The sequence below is a fragment of the Ceratosolen solmsi genome, unplaced genomic scaffold (assembly GCF_000503995.2).
Source record: "Ceratosolen solmsi marchali unplaced genomic scaffold, CerSol_1.0 scaffold87, whole genome shotgun sequence".
Taxonomy (NCBI): Eukaryota; Metazoa; Arthropoda; class Insecta; order Hymenoptera; family Agaonidae; genus Ceratosolen; species Ceratosolen solmsi.
The window spans coordinates 556,958-580,768 of NW_011948455.1; the positions used below are offsets into that span (position 1 = coordinate 556,958).

Consider the following 23,811-nt stretch of genomic DNA (forward strand, 5'->3'; position numbering starts at 1 on the left):
CAGACAGTTTACAAAAATAATTTGTATAATATTTCAATTATTATTATTATTATTATTATTATTTTGTTAAATTAATCCTAACATTAAATCACGTAATATTCATATCTTTATAAGATTAATCTAATTAATTAGATTCTATTAACGATTCAAAAGAATGTACTTAATAATGTTTTAAACTCTCATTCATCAAATATTCGATGTTATTGTATATTAAAGAAATTATTAATTTATTTTTATACAATAGTCTAATTAATATTAATTAAACTTTTATTTATAAAAGCAAATTAAAACATTGTTTTAAAGGAGTATATTTAATAAAATATATAATATGATTTGCTCTAATATTATATTTGGTATACAATATCTTACTTAACAATCATACTTAATAATTAGTTACTTAAAAAAAATTTGTAATTATTTTGTAAACTAAAACCGATAATTTATAAATTTATAAATATATTCCATTAAATTTGCTTTCAAAACTATTTATTATAATTGTACTTAATTAATTATTCGAGAATTCAAAAGATTTTTCATTAAATTCATACCATCAGTTTTTAAGTATTTTAATTATTTTAAGTAACTCTTCTTACATACGTAAGTTTTAAATTCATTTAAAAATCGTGTGCATGAAATTAATATTATTAAAATTATTATGCTGCATTTGTATTATAAATGTCATCTTAATATATGCTTCCTAAGTTTACATTTGTTTTTTACTTAAATAATTGATTGAAAGCAGTTGTTTTACCATAAAAATACCATATATATTTCTTGAAATTCAAATAAGCTGTTTTTATCAGTTTTGCAATTGATCCATAAATACTTAGTAGAAAAAATTCTACCATAATTCATATATTGTTATATTCACTAAAAAGATAAAATCTTTACGAACCTAGATATTACTAAAAGAAATTCACTTGACTTCTATATATCTGAACAAATAAATCAATATACTCATTTTACAATATAGTTTTTACGTTTTTACTTCATTTCTTTTGATTTGTTTTAAGAATTATAATTTCATCGTTAATTTGTACTTTTTTAAATATTTAAAAATGATTGTAAGTATAGAAAAAAAAAATATTATTTTAATTTAATGTTGATAATATTTTCATAATAGAATTCTTAATTAATTTATGGACCATTATTTATTTTATATTTTTTTATTTTCTATTTTAATTATTTTCTAAACATGGCTATATATTTTACTGTAAAAAAGAATCTGAATATTAATAAATGCCTGTTTTCTTATAAATAGACGCCTGTTTTCTTATAGATAGAAAAAATTTCTAAGAAAAATAAATAGGTTAAAATTTTCAGCACTTGATTTACATACTATATATGCAGTTATAACAATACAAAATATTTGTTATTAAATATAAAAAAACTTTGACAAAAAATTAAAAAATAAGAGCTATTTATTTAACTGAAGCGGAAAATAGTCATAGGTTTAGATTAACGAAGCAACGGATTTTGTATATCATTTTGATAGGAAAAGTAGACATGCCGATCACTGTTACAAGCGGATACATTACATTGCGGTGGTGGGGTTCATTTCCATGGAAACGCGTATACACTCGAGGAGAGCACATCGATTGTATTCAATCACACTATAAGGTGCAAGCGTCGTAGAAAAGGGAATGGAAGGGCACCTTCTACATGCATTCGTGTGTGAAGATGACAATGGACCCGTACAACCGGCAACTGACACCGCTTTACGAGCGCTTAAAATGTTCACGTGTCAACGGGAAGAAGCCACGAGACTTTAATAAACTGAGCGCCAAGTAAGCATACTTTCGTTTAAAAGCTTTCGTTGAGATTTACGTAAACACAATCTTCCCTAGTATTTAATAAAACATTTCAGCAAAGTTTTAAATCAGAGTTCGTAAAAATGCTTTGATTCATACAGTCAATCATAACAAATATCATTCAAATTTTCATAAATGTATAATTATCGTTTTAAAATACCTTTTGTTATTTTATATTTATTGGGAAATTATCTCTCAGAATTTTTATTTATTATACAATTATACAAGTGATTAAGAAAAATAACAATATTTTATAAAAGATTCATTTTAAATTACACTTCAAAAAAAATCTATAAGCTAATAATTTATTTCATATATTTTTCTTATACTAATTGATTAATATTAAATTAACACTAAGTATTCAAAGAGAAATTATATATTTTATTAATGACTAGTAACCAAAAATAAATTAGAATATAATACCTGAAATTAATTAATAAAATAATACAACAATGCATTTTGTAATAAGGATATATTGTTATATCTTTCAACTCATAAAATGAATCTTAATCCAAAATATAGATAGAATTATTAATTACTAAAAATAAATAATAAATAAATTACAAACGCTTGAGCATGTTTGTACATCCTTCAAAGTAATGGACAAACATCTGTAGTTAATTATTCACCTAGATATATTTTTGAAAATCAATTTCTTCAATCCAAAATTATTTTTTTTTTTTTGCTACAATCATTATTGTAATTAGAAATTATTATGAAATAATACATTGGATCATTTATTTCAGGATTAAGATTAAAATGTTAAATTTCGTACTTAAAACAATAATTTAATCAAATTAATTATAAAAAAATATAAATTTAGGAAATTTCATTATACACATAGTTCAATTTTATTCAAAATTTATTTTTTTTAATTTGCATTAAAATATTTTTATACTGATGAGACTTATTGGAGTATTTATTTAAAAAAAAATTACTATATATATATAAACCATCTAATAATTTATTTTAAAAAATTTTAATTCCAAAATTTTGGCATCTAAAGTATTTTATATATAAATTATATTTCATAATGTAGTTAAAAATAATAGTTTGGTAAATATTGACAAATTTAAACGAAAAATATATTAATATTTTGTTCTCAAAAATACGTTTTTTTATTATAAATTTAATATTTCTAATTAAATAAATTTTTAAAATATATTATTTGTATAAATACTTTATAATTTGCATTTATATATTATGTACATTTCATTTCATTAAATTAGTTACATCGAAAGTATATAATTATTATATCATTTAATATACTGTAGAATGCAGTAACAAAATATCGATTATTTAAATTATGAAACATATCCATTAAAATAATAAAAACATAAGTAATTTAACTTTAGTATTAGTAAACAGGACATTAAATATTTCTTTATTTATATAAAAATATCTACAGTGTAATAGCAAATAAGAATAATTAAGATTTTATATTTAATTTTAATTTTTAACATATTAATTATAAATAGGCATAAATATTTCTAGAAAAAATTACATTAATTGTTTAAAAGTAATTTTATGCACAATCCTCCTCTAAGTTTATTTACAACTAATATAATACTAAATATAATACTGCTAAAATTATACTTCGAAGTTCAATTTTGAGAGCATAAAGATATTTCATTAAGTTCTATGTATTCAATGGGAATACGAAAATTTTTTACAAAAAATAACCTAAAAGCTAATTTAAGCTTCACATATACGGATAGATTGAAAAGTCGAGTGATTACTGCAGGATATATAACAAAAGGAATAGCGAGCTCAAAAATGCTCGTGAAGATTACGACAGCTTCCTCGAGTTTATCCAGAGTATACCCAACTATATAGAAATTCATCATCTCTCGAATGAGCAATTTAAGCAGAAGCTTGACTGTCTGAAACGTAAACAGCGAATCCTCTTGAAGAATCTACGTAACTGCCTTGAGCAGGAGGAGAAAGAGGATGAAATTGCTACAAGATCCAACGTCGAAAATTGCTATAGAGATCGCCCTATATTCATGAATGAAAATAATTCTGACAGCCATAAAAGCATTCCAGATGCTGAACTAAAACTTAAAGATAAGCGTTACAACTACGGAGAGCCGAAGAGCAATACTTTGTTCTTGCATCCTTCTAGACGAAGTTTCTCCTGCCTAACCAAAGATCAAGATTTCCTTAACTACAGGTGAGAATACTGAGGATTTCATTAAGACTTTCATTGGAATGCCTAAATCTGACAAATTATTTTCAAAATAATTATATACATTGAAATATAAAGTTTGAAGACTTCACTCTTTCGACTATAAAACAATGTATATCATTTCGTCTAAAAGTTTGTATTATAACTCCAAATACAGATGGATAAAATGAAAATATATGTTTGGCTACTAGATGCATGGAGTATGATAAGGCTAAAAATATGGAACGTAATGAAGATGTAATATCGGAAAATAAAATCTGGAGCTCCGAAAGTGAATTGAAAAGCAATGAGAGCTTAGAAAATGACAATCAGGAAATAAGCGTCGAGACCAAAAGTTTGCCAGCTCACAGCACAAAAAAATGGCAACTCACTCTATCCAAGCCTTTCAACTTCACACTCAAGTAATATTTATGAACCTGTTACTCACTTAAAAATACACAAACAATTAAATAAACATTTCTCTATATAATTATTCTATTCAAAACTAATTTTTCAAATCTCATTAAAATATATAATTATATTTTAAATATAATTCAAATTTCAGTTACTAATTACCTGCTTTTAATTTTGCTCACTGAATAACTTTGAGTTAAAGTATTTATTTGTTATAAGAAGTTTTTTGTAAAAAATATTGTATAATAAAATATTTTAAATGTTTTATTTTTTAATTTTACACTATATTTTTACAAAGTCAAATGAAACATCCGCCTGCTAAAAATATAAAGTTAAATAAAATTAAATAGTATTGGTAATTTAAATGAAAATCATTAACAACATGCTCTTTTCTTGAATTAGTGACATACGATATCAAAATAATTGTTTATCTTCTCAATGGCAAAACAGAAAGTCTATTAATAAAAATTTTAAATTATAATTTCCAAGAGATGATGCAGAGAAATACATCACGATGATAGAGAAAGAGGCAGATAAAGAATGTAAGAGTTTTACAACAAATAAGAAGAATCTGGCGAAAAAGAGACGTATAAAACCAATACCCTTATCATCGAAAATTCCTTTGTATGAGAAACTTATGGCAGCAAAAGAAGAAAGGTAATATAGCAACTATACTTCCTATATTCAAAATAACTAACGATTCATTGGAAAATTACACAATCTCCTTCGATGCTTCTCAATCTACTAGTTTCCGAAATAAGAAGCAAGAAAGGGCATTTCATGTTTTTCAAATATATTTTTAAAGCTACTTTCCTCATTTTATATCTTTTTGATAGTCTGTCTTACGCATTTCGAAAATAATGTAGTATTTTACTGTAAAAATAGTATCTCTGTTATTTTTCAAATTGTTTCATATTAATATATAAATAGTTATAATGACGACAAGTAAAGAGATTTAATTTTTTCAAAAATTTATCTACAAAATTTTTATACAAAAAAATAAATATAACATATTTAAAATACTTAAGATTATCAAGTCCACATATTTTAAATGAAATAAAATTAAAAGAAAAGATAATTATTTGAAATCAATGAAAATTTTAATATAAAAGTATATTATAAAGATTATAAAATAAATATACTAAATTTGTTGCATAATAAAATATTGAATAAGCTAGATATGCAATTTTTTTCTTTAAAATATTCATACAAATATTAAGTATGTATTATTGAAAATAAAAATTCTTTCTTGAATATTAAATTATTCTTATTTTTGAGCAAATATGAAAATAAATCTGAAGCATTCGGATTTACATATTACAATTCATATTTTGAACATGTTATTTTCCATAAGGGCCCATCGTATTTATTACTATTTAATTGACGATGAGTAATTACATAAGAATTTTAAAGCAATTCTCTCTTGAAATGGAATAGAAGCCGAATTGTACGGGAAGAGAGCGCTTTAAATTTAATGTCGCAAGTACAACCTTTTAAATTAGAATGCGACCGACGTGCACTCCGAGCTTTGACCCACTCGAGTCCCGACCTCAGAAAAAATAAGAGCTGCTATAGCAGCTCAAGATTCAAGGCCAAGCCCATACCGAGGAACCTCTTTAGTATCGACGTTCACGATACAATGCTAGAAGATGCATATTTCAGGTAATACTCTTTCCATACAATATGTTCATGAAGAACGATTGATTATATCAATCGCATTCGAGTTTAGAGCTCTCTACTGCAACTACCTTTACGCCACATCTCATAATTCCTTCTTACTTTCTACTACCATCTTTTTACTCTATTTTTCCATCTACGCAATATACATTGAACATACGTGAGACCGCATACGGGCACTCCTACACCCATCCAATCATAACCACACCTCGTACGCAGCAGCGATGTAGATTCATCCACAATATATACATATAGATACACGGACAGTCAGATTCACATATATATCTACACATTTACACACATGCATAAATATTACCACGAGCGTATCCATATTTATAAATATTATCTGAAGCTTATACATTTATACAAATATTTAAAAAATTCACCTGATGTAAACAAAATTTAAAAATTAGATTTGAATTTAAAAAAAAAATATTATAAAAAATTAATTAAAATTTCATTTGATGAGTGCAATGAAAGAATAAATAAAAACAGATCTCATGTACACAAATTAATGAAATAGATAGAATACATTTTAGAAGATTATTGTGAGCATCTAATTTAATTCACATAGCCTTAATTATCGTATTTTTAATAAAATTACTATTTTTATATCAGTTCGGAATCTGCGTTGTTCAGTAAATAATTAAATGCTGTATGACTAATGATATTAGCTCCGCGGTTACGCGCATAGGAATCTGCAGAAACGCATAAGAGCAATCGAACTAATGAGATCATCGTCATTGTCACCATCTATGGCGCGACGGAGTTGCTGCAAGTCCTCATCGAGCTCGCGCTCCCTAAAGGCTTCATCGGAGGAGAGACGACATCGCAGCGTCGGATGCGATAACAGTTCAATTGTTTTCAACCGCAACACGCCTCTATTCTCCGAAAGGTCAAGACCTTCAACAATAACAACAACCTTCCTTCCACATGGTAACAACTTGGCTGCACTGCTTAGAGCTCAGGTTTCTAGGTACGTTCTTAAAGCTTTTCGTTATGTTAATTCGATCTGTTTACTGGGCAGTTATATATTCTTTACATCTATTACTTTTAATACATCGCAATAGCTATACTAATAAAAAACTCATTATTATTTATTTTATTCATATAACAAACACAAAATAATAAGTTAGTTCAAATAAAGTATTAATATATTATATATAATATATTATATAAATAGTATATAATATATAATAATAATTAAAATATAATTATTAATGTAATAAAAATAAAATGGTACGAAAAATCATTTTCAGAGAAAAACTAGAGCGTGATATCAAAAAACAACTTGAGGAGAATCGTCAAGATCAAATGTTAAGATTACGCAAAGCTTTAATTAGCAAAAAACCAGCATGGAGAGCTCTCCGCTCTGCGGCAAGGTTTGCACCTAATTTATATTTTCATTGTTATATTATTTTATTTATACACAATGTAAAACTAATATTTATAATGGCATTAAGAATAGAAAATATATAATTAAAACAACATCAAAATGTATATCTTAGTTTTCTTAATATTGTCTCCTGGTATAGGTACAAAAATAAGGCATAAATTTTTTCTTTTCTAAATAATTTTGCATAAAATATATATAGATTATATAAAAATATACAAAATATTTGAATAAACATATTTATCTGTATCTTATAATAAATAAGAAATGAACACGAGAGGGATTTAGATTTTCGTACATCATTACGACGAGATGAAGCTCGAGAACAAGCGGATCGTCATCGTATCCAAATGGAAATGATGCTCGATCGTGTTACGCAAATCCCTACACTTTTCGAACGCCACTCTCAGGTAAAATATTTATCTTCAAAATTAATAATTCTCGTAATTAATAAATTATACTTAAAAATAATTAATGTTTGAACTCAACATTAAGTAATGTCCTATACAAATAATTTTTTGTGAAAACTGATTTCTCTATTAATTTAAAAGTCAAATTAGAATACTTTTGGCGCTAATTTTTGTATAGCTCATTGAAAACAATGTTTACATTATATACAAAATAGTTTTGTTTATATTCCTATAATATTTACACTAACCAAAAATAGTTAAAAATAATACTTCGCATGTATTAATTATGTCTTAATTATTATAAAAATATAATGAGTGAAAAATAATGAAAAATAGCACGAGTGGTATAATATTATTGGAGAATTATTATAATAATTATTATAATAATTATATTATATTATTATATAAATGATCACTGAAAATTAAAAAAAATGCTTATACAATGCAAATATCCAAAAAAGCTTATCATTTTCATGCTATCGCACAATATTTTTTTCAAACTATTTCACATAATAACACTTAGACGAACGAGGATGAGACGATGTTACAGAACTTCCAGTCATCTCTTCGCCTGTGTCCAAAGCTTTATGACTATCCAAAACTCGATCTCTGTATGAGGAAGAAGTCAACGCCAAAGCGCCAAAGCTCGAGCAGCGCATACTCCTACGCAAGTCTTGCAAGCAGCTGGTGTACAAACTCTGGATCGCTCACGAGCTCTTCAGGAACACCAGTTTCCGTTGCCCAATCCACCAGCTTAAGATGCACAAGTGACAATCTCGAGAAGAAGAAACAAAAAAACAAAGAGAAGAAAAAACAGGAGAAGGGCCTTCTCAAAGTCTCTATCAATGAGACAGCCGAACTTATCCAAGACATAAACTATAAAGAAAATCCGAGCCATTTAGAAGAACCATGTGACAAGACCATGATCCATAGCGAGACTAAAACCCACCAGAAACAATGATCATTCAATCTTCAATTCGTTATGAAACTCTAACATAATCAATCGAATTCTGTATCTGTTAGTGCTCATTATTTAATTCACTTGACTATCTTGTTCGAATCATTATATAGAAGACAGAACAAAAACAAAAAAAGAGATCGACAAATACGATTTACTTAATTTCATTTAATGCACATACCGATACTACTTCTCTATATAATTTAGATCAATCATTATTAATTAAAATAAAATACTATAAGATTCTCATTTCAATGTTCCAAATACATATTGAATTAAAATCTATTTATAAGTGAATTTATCTGTATTATTCCACAGTTACAATTTAGAAGATTATTGTGAGCATCTAATTTAATTTAATACCACAATTTCTTTCAAAATGCTAAATATAAAAGGAAAAAAGTTTTTACACCAAATTAATGTACCCAATTTAATAATACTTGACTAATGTATCCAAATGAATAACCACCAGTTACTAGATAAAAATTTTTTATTAAAAAGGTATTCAAAATTTTATATTAAATATTTATAGTATATTAAATTTATAATAAATATTTACAAAATACAAAATTTACAAAATTTTTAAGTATTTTTAATTAAAAATACTAAACCTAAAAAATATTTATATTTTATATATTATAATTAATTATATACAAATCACTTCTTTAAATTTATTAAATTATTTTTTAGATTGTACAATAAATTTCAAATATAATATTCATTTTGAAGTTCAATGTTATACTATTCTATATGTTAACTTATTTAATTTATTCCACAAAAATATCTATACATTTTATTATACCTCTATATATTTTTAAATGAAATATAATTAAATATTTTATTATATTTAATTTAAATTAACTAATTATTAAATACTGAAATACAAAATTAAAAAACTGTATTTAACAGTTATACCATCATATTTTCAATCTATTGATTTATATCTCGATGAAAATTATAATATTTAAAATTATATATTCGTTTGTTTTAAATTACTTAATTTTATAGATTATCATATTTTTGTAACTATCCATCAAACACAAATAAAAATAATTAGAACATCAACATAAATAAAATGATTTTTATCTATGTTCATAAAAGATAATCTATGATACTGTAATTAAATCCTTTGTATTAAATCATATTTTATTCTATTATATATAAATCTATTCCTATAAAATATATATAATAAACATTAGAAATCAATCAAAATAATTCCTAATTAGTTAAAATTTTATTCAATCAATATAAATATATTTTTGTAAAGTACTATGTATTATTATAAATTTTAATTAATAATTATTTTAAATTAATGTAATCTTAATTTCATTGAATAGTAATTTTTTAAAAATGAAAATTGTATTAATTTTATAAATAAATATGGTAAAGTACATATTAAATAAGATGAATACATATTATATCTAATATTTAAAAAAGTGCATCAAAATGTAAACACTAATTGATCTTTTTAAATACAAATGAAAATTTTTATAATAAGAATTTAAATTACAAAAAAATATATTATATAAATACGATTCATAAACTTAATCATCACTGAATTCTACTAGTATTAAGTTTAGTCATAAAATACTCCTTAATGTAATTGTTCGGAATTGAAGCAAGTTCTAAGATCGCCGATTGTCGGCATCGCCGGCCTTTTAGATCTCAGATTTCTGTAAAGACGAAAATTTTCGTATACTTATTATGTTTTGGTTTCAAATGGTTCGCAATGTTTATATGGTCTTCGGGTAATAACATCGCCCGGAATTCTCTAATGTTATTACGCCTTATTTTTTCTTTCGTCGAATTCTCGAAAGTTCTAGATTTTTCTTTCTGCGCCTCATATAATATTCCAGTGCAGCAACAATGATGCCTTATTGCCAGCTAAGTGAGCCGCCGCGTCGATATATAAGGCAAGCACCATGGCGTGCCTCGCTCTCTTGCTGAAGTTCCATCTTACTGAACTGCGCTTGCTACAAACCTCTTGCCGTGATCCGACCGCAGTGAACCGTTCTAACCCTCTACCAGTAGAAGCCATGGCACGGGTCTCGGTCTGCCCTCAGTAGGACCGCCATGTAACGGTCGTTATTTTCAGCAGCGCCACCATGGAACGATCAAGCCTTCGGTTTTCGTGCGCGTATTCAAAAGGCTTATAGGCGCGCAGCAAATCAAATTTTATAAAACTTCTCTTCAAACAGTCGATAGATAGAGTACGCTTTCTCGAACTAACAATTCGAAGAACGTGCATTCCCTCAAACAGTCTACACAAGTGACGCAATACGTCAATTACATTGTCACGGCTAGACAACAGTTTATTGAATAATCGATTATAAATACATTTTCATCAAGTCCTTCAGAGCTCGAAGGCTTGTAATTTATTATCTTGCGTGTGACTAGTTTTCTACTGCTCCCATTATAATTAAAGACATAACTGATTACGTACCAATTTTCATCGAGACTTTTTTACACTCTACTAAATACGATCGTTCTTTCTACCAAGCATACTTGATTCCAACCACCATCTTCTCATGCTCATGAATGAGCATGATTGACTACACATGCTGATCCTTACAACATCAGCATAAAATCGACATTCAATATCGTAATCTCCATAGCATTAACGACATCACCATCATCCTGAAGAAATAACCTCATCACAAGAATAGAATATTTTTCCTTCTCTCACCAGAAGCAATAAAAATTGCAATATTATAATAATTGACAACAAGAATAAACGATATATTAATACAATAATAATATACTGTACATAATTTCAACCCTTCCACCTGTTATTTCCTCATCAGTCATCATGACGTGACACTAATCCACTGAACTATTGAATTGGCAGTTCGAGCCATAAAACAAACCCTTAATAATCGCACAGTAATTTAATTAATTTAAACTTCTAATCTAAAGCATATCAATTTTTATTCTTTTTTTTTGGACAGAAATTTCAATTATGAGAACATTATTGATAAATTTAATTCAAAGTGTTCATGACAACTTTTATACTACGTATTAATAATTTTTAAAAATGTTAATAGACAACTATACTATTTGAGATGATACTATTTCACTTTATTGAAATAAATTATTGTTAATTATTAATAAAACTCATGAATTATTTAAATCTACCTTTTGAAATCGATAGAATACATACAATTTTTTAATATATTAACTAATTCGAAGCTTGAAATGAATATAAATTATATTATTAAGTAAAAAATATATTTGTAAATACTATTCATTTATTTTTTATAATAATCTAGATAGGTATAGTCGTAAACTAAATAGGAATCATTTTACAATAAACGTTTATATTAGAATTATATATTTTTATTTAATTTTTTTAAATTATATAAATTTATAAATAAGCTGTTTATCAATAAGATTTTTAGCTACTCATAATAAATATTTATTATAATTGTTTTTTAATTTAACACACTTAATCAGTAAATACTAATCAGATTTCGTAACTATTTAGACAACAAAGTGATTTCCTTCGATTAATGTGTGTATATTATAATAAAATACCTTCTTACATGCATATTGTTTCTTTATTTACCTATTTATATTTATAGTATTTCATTAATTTATGCAGAAACATTGATATTCAACAAAGAAAACTAAATACCACTGAGCAAAGAAAGATTACCACGCTTTTTACATCCAATTCATTAAAATATATATTTATAGAATAAACAAATATACGATATTTATCTAAATGTTCATTTTGTTGAATAATCATTACACTTACATTAAGCACTCATGCTGTTAAGAATCCAATCGAGGTAATAGTCCAGACGTGTGAAAACACCGGGGAAGCCACCACTTTTGCAATTCTTCATACCGAAGCTCAGGAGACCATATTGCACGTATCGCGGGTTGCCATAATAGATGGTTGGTGCTTGGAGGGAACCGCCCGAATCTCCACTAAATGAATTTATACTATGCGCCCCACCTACGCAAATCTGCTTTTGCCAGATCTCTATCTGGCTTTTGAATGTGATCACACATTCATCTTTGGAATAAGGAGACAAGCTCAGTTTTTGCATCATAGAATTGGGAATGTGATGGTCGGTGATTCCCCAACCGCTTGCCACCAACTATCCAACATACAGCAGTCGATTATAAACATTTAAAAGCTCAAAATCAAATACATTTTTAGAAAGAGTATCTATTATGTGCATGCTTTGCGTTCATCAAGAGATCTTTAGAAGTTGGCACCATTAAGATGTTAAAAGTTTACAAAGTTTTTACTGTCATAAAAGTAACTATGGCAACTATATTTTTTTAATTTTTCAATTCAATTATTATATTCTACTTTATCAACCTCTAATGACTCATATTAATGCCATTTATTTTCATTATATTTAACAGTCCAAGAATAAACAATTTGAAAAAATAAAAATGTTAAATATTTATATATTGTTGTCTTTTCGACCTCTTTTATTTTATCTAATTACAATTAATGTTTATATCAAAATACTTTTAAAAACAAAAAGTTACTTTTTATATTACAAGTTAGAATAAGAATCTTTGTTATTGGAAACAATATATTTAATTGATTACAATTATCTTGGATTTTCTTATCACTGTAAACTATTATATTGAAAATATTGTATTCATTCAAAAGTATATCATTATTGAAACTTTTGTTCGAATATTGTAAAATTTGTGTACATATAAATTTTTTCATCTTAAAATCCATTTGTTTGTAAAAACAAGTATCTCATAATTATCAAAAACACAATTTTTTAATACAATAAAATATGTTAAAAAAAATATATTCTATAAACTATTATTACAATACGTATCATTCATTACAAGTAAAACATATTACTTTTTTTGCTGTAATTCTTGCTGCTGTACCGATTGGCAAACAAATAGGTTTGGCATTTTCAGGACTGAAATCGATATTGTTTTTCTATCTTATCAAAGCAATATCATTTTTTAACTTAGCTACAGAGTAATGTCTTGATATTTCTCAGCACAAATTTTCTCGAAAGTCTCTGACATCTCACAATCTCTTTCTGTTATAATCTCATGCTCACCTATTCTCACACCGAATAATTTTAATTCTAAAAATAAAGAATTTAAATTATTCAAGTTTATCATTCTACATATCAATTATTTATTATACATTAATTTTATCGATTAAAAATCTATATACTTTTGATTTAATCATTTTATAATTAAATATAAATTTAAATAAAAAATCGTTGAAATGTGTATATACATATGCATATATAATAATTTAATTCGAAAGAAGAATTCAAGTGAACTATAAATTAAGAGTACTAGAAATATATGTAATATTATAAAGATTAATAATAACAAATATTCAATAAATAAAATAATTTTATTAACAAAAAGGTTAAATGAAATACTCTTATGTATTTCTGTATTACTAATTTTATGTAAATTCTTACTGTAAAAATTTACAAAATACTAATATTCACTACATCACTTAATGTTTGTACAAAAGTATTTTTTCAAATAAAGCAAAAAACAAAAGTAAAAGAAATAGTTCAAATGAATTTTGAATATTCACTTGGAGGTAAATCACTGACGCAGTGAGCGGCGCTAAGAACATAACGTTTGCTGATAACTGAACCACCGCAACGAAATTCTAGATTAGAAGCGCCAGTGTCATATACTAATAGTGCCATCCATGGAAATTCAAAGAGGCCCGTCCTATTGCCATCCATCAACGTGTTATTATTTATCGGCCCGCAAATATTGTATTCTAAAAGCCGCAAATTTGGATGTTTTGTCACATCTGGTGGTTCTAAATTAGATGAAATTAACTGTTTCATGCTTATATTTGAGGTCTTCAAGGACAGTAGCTCACTTTTCTACAGAATAGTATAAAAGCATTAAATTTATTATTATCATCTCCTGTACTTAATTTATACGATTGATAATTAAATATAGCCTTTATTATTATAAATACAAAATACAATTGTCTGCATTCATTCATAAATTTAAGTAAGGATATTTAAGTAAGGATTTTTACATAAAATGCATATTCCTTTAAAGACACTATTTATCATATAAAAAATAAAATATCTTTGTTGCGTAATTAGATAAAATGCTAAGATTTTATTTAAGAACATTTAATCAAGATATTAACAAACATATTAACAATAATAATACATGTTAACTGTGTTATATAATCAAAATTTTAATATTTAAATTATAAGTAATTAAAATATTTTATTTCTATATGGAACATAGATTTGAAAAAAACATGATACCATGTATCACCAACATATTAAAATTGTTCACATATCAAAATAGAATATTCTACATAATTACCAAATTATTCTCTCATTATTTACTTTAGTCCGTTTATAATTTATACAATTAATAAGAATTTGATTTACAAATATTGATACTATATATAATTTTATATACATTATAAAAATATTTTAAATAAAACTTATATTTGCTTTATTATGAGTATAAATACGTGAATTAAGTTCTAAATAAATAATACAAGTTCTTTCATATTAAATTACGTCAGTTTTTGTCATTGTACAAAATTCATTATATTATATTGGTAATGTACGTATAGTACAATCGAGATAATTAGCAATATTGTTATATATAAAGATTATAAGTATTTATTTGATAAACTTCTAATGTAATTTCGTTATATTTTTAATTCATCAATATATTAGAAAACAAGATATAATTTAACTCCAATATTTATTTTTCAAATATTCAATTTATAATTTTAAATAGAAAAGCTATTTATTTTTAATTTTAGATACATCTACAACTTTTAAATATATGTTAAATATGTTTGTTAATTTATATTTATTGGAAAATACTATTAGAAATAATAAAAACACGTATTATCGTTTAAAATACTATTAAAAATTATTTTTAAGTTGTATTATAATTTAATCAATGTAGTTATTCAATTATGTACAACTGTGCTATAATAAAAATAATTTGGTACCAAGAAATAGTGATTTATAGTTGCTATACAGCAAACCTTTGGATTAGATCCTTCAAAGCCACATTGAGACTTTTGTAAATATAGGACAATCGATTCTGATAATGGCTTTTGTTGTAATAAATGCATTATTTGATCACACTTCCATACAGATAAGCATATACCCAACTGGCCATTTGGCGTTTCAAACTTATCTTTAGTAGACGAGATAAACACTGAAATAAAAAGTTGATTAAATAAATCAAAATTTAAATAAACAAAAATAAATACAAATATTTACTGTGGTTTTAATATGTTATGTAATATGTTATATACTATGTTTACGGAAATTGAAGTATATTTATCAAAGTTTTATATTTTTTTAACTCTATGCATTAATGGCCATCCAAAGAATCATTCTAAATTTACTAATATATATTCTATAAATATTACAATAGTTATTATCAGATTAATAAATACACTTGACAGAAATTAACTTAAACAATAAAACAGAAATAAGAACATAAAGGAAATGAATACGAAATTGGGTTTAGACATATTAACAATAATCATATCAATAACAAAACTCTTTTGTAATAAAGCATTTGTAATTCAAAAACTCTGACCGATCTCTTTAAGTTTAAATCCTCTAATCTTTTAACTAGAAATCATGATAATATTTATAAGATTCAAGCTTTTTTATCGTTTTTATTTGTTATCAAACATTCAAAACTAATACGATACAAAAATAACCATTTAATTTAATACTAACATATTAGTGTAACTTCACCGTCATATTTTTTTTATTATTTTTAAAAGATTTGAAAATATGAATAATTTGAATACAATAATCTCAAATCATTTTAAGAGAATGTAAATAAACAATTACTTACACAAAATGATCACTTGCATACTTACATGCAGATATATCCCTTGCAATTATAATGAGCACCAAATCAAAAACTTGAAAGTTTCGTTGCATTGTATACACAACCTTTAGAAAAATGTTTGCGCTTCTTACAACTTGAATGATAACTTAAGAATCACTTAAGCCTACGATTTGAATATAGTACGTCGCAATTGTGAAAAAAATTAAAAATAACTAATTTATGTACCAATAGCTTAAAATTGGAACAATTTCTAATCTTTCTTTACTTAGCACGAGCTTCGGATAATCTTAAATGCGAATACTCGATTAATGTATTGTAGTGAACTCGTCTGCATGAATAAATATATTGTTAACAAATGCATCTTGATCAAACGCGAGAAACCAGTTTTATTGTAGGTTTTCCTACATGCCGTTCAATCGTATGTACTCAATCACGCTCTCTTTGAGTGTGTGTGTGTGTCTCTCTGTTGTGTGTCTATATCTCTCTTTCTCGTTCTTGTTTGCTTTTTCTCACTAATCATCTATTTTCTATTTGTTATAAACTCCAGACTATTAAGTATTACTCGAATCTTTATTAAACTTGACATCTCCTTTTCTTTATCTCAATCTTGATAGATGTACTAAACATCAAATTAAAAAAATAGTTATGAATTAGTTTAAACAATATCTATAAATATACAAGGAAAAAAGATCAATTGCAATTCTAACGAAATATTTCAATAATTGTATATTTAAGATTGTAATCTAAATTAATTTTGCTAATTTAAATTTAAGGTTTAGATATTAATTTTATTTTTAAAAGTTCAAATATTATCGCTTAGATTATTCATTCAAATATTATAATTATAAACATGTATGGCTTTTCAATTATAAAAATACTTTTGAAAGTATTAATAACCTATAAATAATTAATTTAATAAAATAAGAATAATTAATAACCTATAAATATTTATAGCTAATAGTGCCTGTCTAGAATTACTACTAGTCGATGAAATATTTAGAATCATACTATAGATTAATCTAAAAATTAGCTTACAAATTAAAACTATTCAGTATTAAAAATTAATAAACTTTTTCATTAATAATCTCAACAGTATTGTAATAAATATTCTTATCATAAACTTTAATCTTAAAATTTGCTTATGATTCTGCAAATGACACAATATGAAATATATTAATTATAATAATATTACGTATAAGTAGGAATATGATTTTAATTGTTCGAAGAAAAATTTAATTACAATTAAAATTTAATTTATATCTGTATTTTTCTATTAACAGAAGCAAACTTATCTTATTTTAAATCGAATTCATTGATAAAGTAACTCTTTAGATACATGATTCACCTAATATTTGCAGAAATATAAATACATAGAATTGCTAAAGAGCTTTTTCGTTATTTATAATAAAAAAAAAATAATGATCTTTTAGCTTTATATTGTTTTTATAAATAAATATTAGAACTCGAAAATATATTGATCATTGAATTTATTTCATTAAATTTATTTTACAACTTGTGCAATACTGCAAAATAAATGGGTATGACATCTTGCTTAAAGAGTACTTCTTACAATCAAGTTATAAATATATTGTACCTGTTTCGTTATTATCTCAGCCTCAATGGTGTTAACTTATTTAAGCTTAAGTGATTTCTGGATGACTTAGCGAAAATAGGATTAAAATTATTTAAGTATCAACTGTTCGTTTTTTCATTCCTAAACAAAAATAATGTATAACAGTGAAACAATTTATTGTAATTCATTAATATGAAAAGCCATATACTAGCATCATATATTTTCTATAAATTTTGTAACTATCTTGTAATTAAATAACGGACCATGATTTTAAAAATATCAATATAATTTATACTTCTAATTTTTTAACTGATGTATGAATTTTATTGCAGATTTTATTTATAACAAGATTGTTTAATTATTTTCCATAATTAATAAATTTTATTAAATTTTTAAATTTTGTTTCTATTATAAAACTATATCTACTATAAAACTTATATATAAATATATACATTTTCCCTGCACATCTTGGCTGTTCCTTACCTTACATTTATAATAATTTACAAAATATAACTCTGAACTTATGAATTTGTTGATTATATAAGCTAGTATTAATAACAGCCTTAATTAAACCTGCTTAATTTCACTTTTTTTCAATAATCATGCATTTATAATATATATATATATATATATATATATATATATATACATACATATATCACTTTCAAATTAATTGTATAGTTATCATTTACTCGCATAATACTCAGAAATAACATTCGTGTATTTCATAAATTTTTAATTGTCAGCAAATTAATGCAATATGATTCGTAGTTCAGCCAGTATTCGATATTTATAAATCGTACATTCCAATACAATAATCCTTCTCTCAAACTATTATAATATCGGTTACACGTACACTATGATTAAATGCATTGGTGCATACAATGAATATCTATCTATTAGAACCATAAAGAGTTCTTGTTGAATCAACCAATAGGAATCAGGGTCGAATCGTGTATAATATCCAAGACATATAATCGTAAAGTTTCGTGTAGACGCCAGGCCAACCAGGCATTCCACAAGGCGAAGGTCCGAAAGAGACGACTCCTACAGATTTCCACTTTAATGTTCCATCTGAAGTTCTATCCTGCTGCATGAGGGGGCCCCCAGAGTCGCCCCTGCAGGAGTCTTTGCCCTTCTCCCCTCCGGCACAAATTTGTCCGTCCCCGAGGATAATACCGTACCCGAGATATTTTTCTGCACAAGCTGCTTTGTTTGCCAGACCTAGCGTCACTTTTAACTTTACCTCGGACTCGGATTTACTTTCGGTTCTGCCCCAGCCGGCAACCTGAAATTTCTTGTTAAGCTCTGGTCCACTTGGCAGGCAAATCGGCTTCACAAAATTGGTGAAAGTAACCTCACGTGAGAGCCGCAACAACGCAATATCGTTCTTTTCTCCATTGGTTTCAGGTGCATAATCCGCATGGGCAATCTGTTCTTCCACTGGGACCGTCAACGGCTCTTCTGCGCATACTTGGCTATCGTTCCCATCCGGGATACAATCTCGTTCCGTTGCCGTGTTATATTCGCCCAGTCGAACTGCGACCAGATTCCAGGTCTTAGGTAAGGAACGACCCTTAATACAATGAGCCGCCGTTAAAACATAGCGCTTACTGATTAGAACACCTCCGCAAGCTGTTGTCTTACCGCTTGCTAGATTGAGAAAGATAATAGCATAAAAAATCTCCTTAATATCAATTCTAGGTCAAAATTTTATTGTTTTTTAAACGATCACCTTTTAGCTTTCTGACTTAAACCTCATAATTCTATTTAGGAATCAATATGAAATACTATAGTTACGTCATATACTTCATTTCTCATCGAAACAAATAGCAAACGTATTGTTTCAATAAAAAAAATTAAAACTAACAAATTCAATTTCCTTATATAGTAATCTATTCAATTATAAATATCAGATTAATCCAATGTTTCAATTTTCAGGGCAAATTTTCTATATGTAATACTTTCAAAGTTGTAGTTATTTTATCATATGAACCACACTATACATATAACTGTGTATTTATCAATTACTTATTTTATAAATTATTCCATTAAATAATCACGAAAACAGTAACATAATAAATAGTAAAACAATATTAATTTTTCATTTCCACTATTATAGAATTAGATTACAGTATATTATTAAATAAAAACAAAAAGTAAAGAAAAAATATGAAGCAAGATTAAATACAAGAGCAACGGCATATCTTTGAATTATATAGGCAGTTACTCTTGATAAAATAATTAATTTATCATTCTTCGCGCTCCAATTATTAACACATACTTTACTGTAGCAAAAATAGGTCTTCATAATATATGTTGAAATTAGATAGTCATGCTACTTGAGAGAAGTGTCGTTATCTACAAACTCGCATGAATCAGAAAGCAAAAAAACTTACGCTTGCGGTATTCTAGAAGTGCCATCCAGGGAAACTCGTCGAGCTCCGTAACGTTGCCACCAATGATACGATTCGAAAGATCACGACCGCAATCGATCGGTAAAAGACTACTAGCTTCCAATTTTGCAATGTCGTCTCTTTGATTCCAAAATCTTCCAGCGGTCGGGCCATTAATCGAACTATTTATTGGACCATTACTTGAGTCGCCGTTGCTTCGTCCATCTTTACCATTTGAATAGGGATTTTGAGATATGTTTCGTATCGGACAGCAAACGAAGGGATCACCGTTCTGAAAGCTGCATTGACTTGCCCTTAGAAAATTAACATTCATTGGATTGAGCGGCACCGACCTAAGAATCAATATCAGTTCCGGGCATCTCTTGATGCTCAAACACTTGCCAAGCTCATTATTCGGAGTCCGGCATTGACTGCTCTCTGTTATTTAAACAAAAAGAGATTATATAACGAGTATTATTCTCCTATTATTGTTGTTTCATCCAAAATTTCAAATACTAGCTATTTGCCATTCAAATTATTTTTACTAAGTCATACACAAAGTTGGAATAATATCAGTAATGAAATAATATAAGGCACATGTGAATATGAAAAGTTGAGAAAACCCTATTTTATAAATATTTCTTTAATGTATAATATCGACAAATCAATTAAGTAATCTATTATTTATTAATAATGTTTCCATTATTAGAAAAAAACCTTAAAACTAAAAAACCAAAAATCATTGTTATTTTATTGTCACTTTTTTTTAAAAAATACACACTATTTAAACTTATTAAAAATTCATATTATATAATACTCAATATTTTTTAAGCCATAAAGTAAAAAACTTAAATTATAATTAAGTATAATAAATATAAACAATGTATAATAAATTTCCGATAAAATATTTCAATAATACATGGTTTAAAACATAATTAACTGTATAGAATATAGATCATATGAATAATAACGACATCATTCTAATTCTATTAAAAATCTCAATTTTTACTCTTATATAAGTTAGAAGAAATATATTTATGTTAAAAATCTTTAAAAAGTACATGAAATTAAAACAATAACGTTAATCAATTAAATATAATTGACAATTAAGAACAAAGAATCTTTCCTCTTATATAAGTTTAAATAAATATAAAATTCGTTACTGATCATTTTAATCAAATAAAAATTTTTTAATTAAATTTATAAAATTGTAACTGTTATTAAATAACAATTAATATTTTTAACTTAAATAAAAAAATTTAATTTTTTTCATAATGAAAAATTAAAAAATGCTTTTAAAGTGTCCGTATTGTTACTTACATATATTGCATATTATTTCCATAGTATTATAAAAATGTTATTGCACTTAATAAAAGAAATACTTAAAATAAAAGTAGAAAGAAAATAATATTAATACCTTTTGTATATTTATATGTTTGAAATGAGACTAGTATATAAAAATAGTAATAATACCAATTAATATTTATGAAACATATTTATTGAATAATAATGATGAAATTATTATAAGGATAACTGTATATGTGTAAATGATAAGAACAACTGTAACAATGATGATAATACTAATATTAATAATAATAATGATAATTATATACTAATAGCAACAATAATGTACAGTTATTACCGAAAATTAAAAGTTAATTCTATTATAATTATTATTATATTCAATAATACTTTAATATAAAAGAATTGATTTAAAAGCATTCTATAATAGATTGTATAATAATAGATTCTGTACTATATGCCTATAACAGATTTTAAAAATGGATTAGTAAATACTTGTTATTTTTTAAATACTTAGAATATTTTATAAAATTTCTTTACCACACTTATTAATTTGATTCCATAAAAATGCCGTATTTGCATAACATTTTACTAATTTATATTGATAAGAAAAAGTAAATATATAAAATATATTATATAATAGTAATATGGTATTAAATATTATTAATCATCTTTCAAGTATTTGTATTATACTATAACATTATTCTACATGAGGTTAAAATTTCACTGTTATATAATACGAATTAATGAGATAACAAATCGTGGTCAACAAAAACATACATTGTTTTGCGTTCGACCTTTTCCAGAATTCACAGACAATAATAAAAATAATGAAAAACCTGCGTATACGTACGAGAACTTGTAATATGAAAAATAATAAAACCAAACAGTAAATATATCACTCCATCCTTGTAATTCATATTTAATTTCTGTTTGGAAGAATACAAGGAGTTGTTTAAGAGGTTTGGAATAGTTGGTATGCGCTACTGTATATCGACTTTATATCATCACTCCTAATTGACACGAGAAGTACTATGTGCAATGCGCAAGAGAATTATATCCAAATAGTTAAAGACACTAGTGGCAACTGCGTACATGTAGTGCAGCTAATCATCTACGGTAAACAAGTCCCCCACCACTTTCGTCCCGAAACGTCCAGCCTCTTAAAACAATTTGTTTGGTTCACTTTGTGTTTTCCCTATCAAAACAAGGGCTGCTTACTTTTTTACAATTCTCTCATAAATAATTATTAAAAGAAATTTTGTTGAAAATACATTAATTTTGTTGATAAGGTTTTCATTTTAAGCGATGTAAATTAAGTTATATAAATAAATATATATATATGTTATTTGTTTATTTTATTTTATACAAAAGACAAAGTTAACAAATAACTATAAACTGAATTATAAAAGTAATAGTTTGAATAATAATCTTATAAACATATGGGATTTATTCATTTTTCTCTTGATCTATTAAGCATTGGTTTTACATAAATGTAATAATTCCAATGGTAAAAATTTACAATCCACTATTGAATTAATCAATTTATAAATTCCTATAAATATTTTTAAATTATTTTCCTTTTACTATAATGCTTTTCACAATTAAGATTAATACTCATTTTCTTCTCTTTTTTTCAAATATTTAGATAAACTTACAAAATATCAGTTACAAATTATACAAAATAATTCAAATAAGTAATAATCAATAAATTAAAAGTAAGTAATAAACAATAAATTAAAAATAAGTAATATATAATAAATTAGAAATAAGTAATGAATAATTGATATAAGCAGATTATTAGTAAATAATATGAACAAATTTATTAATCAATAAAAGTTTAATGTTTTAAATTTTTTAAATATTATAAAATA

At 25.4% G+C, this 23,811-nt stretch overlaps 3 protein-coding genes across 3 annotated transcripts; 1 reads left to right on the top strand and 2 right to left on the bottom strand.

Annotated features, from left to right (window-relative positions):
• Nucleotides 1-1,506: 1,506 nt before the first annotated feature.
• On the top strand, nt 1,507-8,833 carry pyx (transient receptor potential channel pyrexia). Its single transcript, XM_011505316.1, has 11 exons — nt 1,507-1,572; nt 1,636-1,787; nt 1,868-1,871; nt 3,530-3,984; nt 4,191-4,400; nt 4,882-5,049; nt 5,830-6,054; nt 6,764-7,045; nt 7,329-7,451; nt 7,728-7,872; nt 8,405-8,833. Exons 1-11 carry the CDS (start codon nt 1,507-1,509, stop codon nt 8,831-8,833), a joined length of 2,259 nt encoding a protein of 752 aa, XP_011503618.1.
• A 3,755-nt stretch (nt 8,834-12,588) lies between these two features.
• LOC105366770 (serine protease easter-like) lies at nt 12,589-16,688 on the bottom strand. Its single transcript, XM_011505317.1, has 6 exons — nt 16,670-16,688; nt 15,801-16,012; nt 14,385-14,688; nt 13,797-13,911; nt 13,674-13,737; nt 12,589-12,936 (listed from the first exon to the last, which is right to left on the bottom strand). Exons 1-6 carry the CDS (start codon nt 16,686-16,688, stop codon nt 12,589-12,591), a joined length of 1,062 nt encoding a protein of 353 aa, XP_011503619.1.
• Nucleotides 16,689-19,036: 2,348 nt separating this feature from the next.
• LOC105366751 (serine protease easter-like) lies at nt 19,037-23,007 on the bottom strand. The gene is made up of 3 exons (XM_011505292.1): nt 22,791-23,007; nt 20,635-21,073; nt 19,037-19,888 (listed from the first exon to the last, which is right to left on the bottom strand). The coding sequence occupies exons 1-3, from the start codon at nt 22,855-22,857 to the stop codon at nt 19,180-19,182; spliced, it is 1,215 nt and encodes a 404-aa protein (XP_011503594.1). The 5' UTR covers nt 22,858-23,007; the 3' UTR covers nt 19,037-19,179.
• Between the last annotated feature and the right edge of the window lie 804 nt (nt 23,008-23,811).

Bases quoted from the DNA above. Each gene is read 5' to 3' on its own strand.
- pyx (XM_011505316.1), top strand. From the start codon at position 1,507: ATGCCGATCACTGTTACAAGCGGATACATTACATTGCGGTGGTGGGGT. The intron at 5,050-5,829 runs GTAATATAGCAA...GAAATGGAATAG, and splicing joins ATGGCAGCAAAAGAAGAAAG to AAGCCGAATTGTACGGGAAG. The intron at 6,055-6,763 runs GTAATACTCTTT...TTACGCGCATAG, and splicing joins CTAGAAGATGCATATTTCAG to GAATCTGCAGAAACGCATAA.
- LOC105366770 (XM_011505317.1), bottom strand. The intron at 13,738-13,796 runs GTAGCTAAGTTA...TATCGATTTCAG, and splicing joins AAATATCAAGACATTACTCT to TCCTGAAAATGCCAAACCTA. The intron at 12,937-13,673 runs GTAATATGTTTT...TATGTTGGATAG, and splicing joins CAAGAATTACAGCAAAAAAA to TTGGTGGCAAGCGGTTGGGG.
- LOC105366751 (XM_011505292.1), bottom strand. From the start codon at position 22,857: ATGAATTACAAGGATGGAGTGATATATTTACTGTTTGGTTTTATTATT. The intron at 21,074-22,790 runs GTACGTATACGC...TTTAAATAACAG, and splicing joins TTTTCATATTACAAGTTCTC to AGAGCAGTCAATGCCGGACT. The intron at 19,889-20,634 runs GTTTTTTTGCTT...CAATCTAGCAAG, and splicing joins CTAGAATACCGCAAGCGTAA to CGGTAAGACAACAGCTTGCG.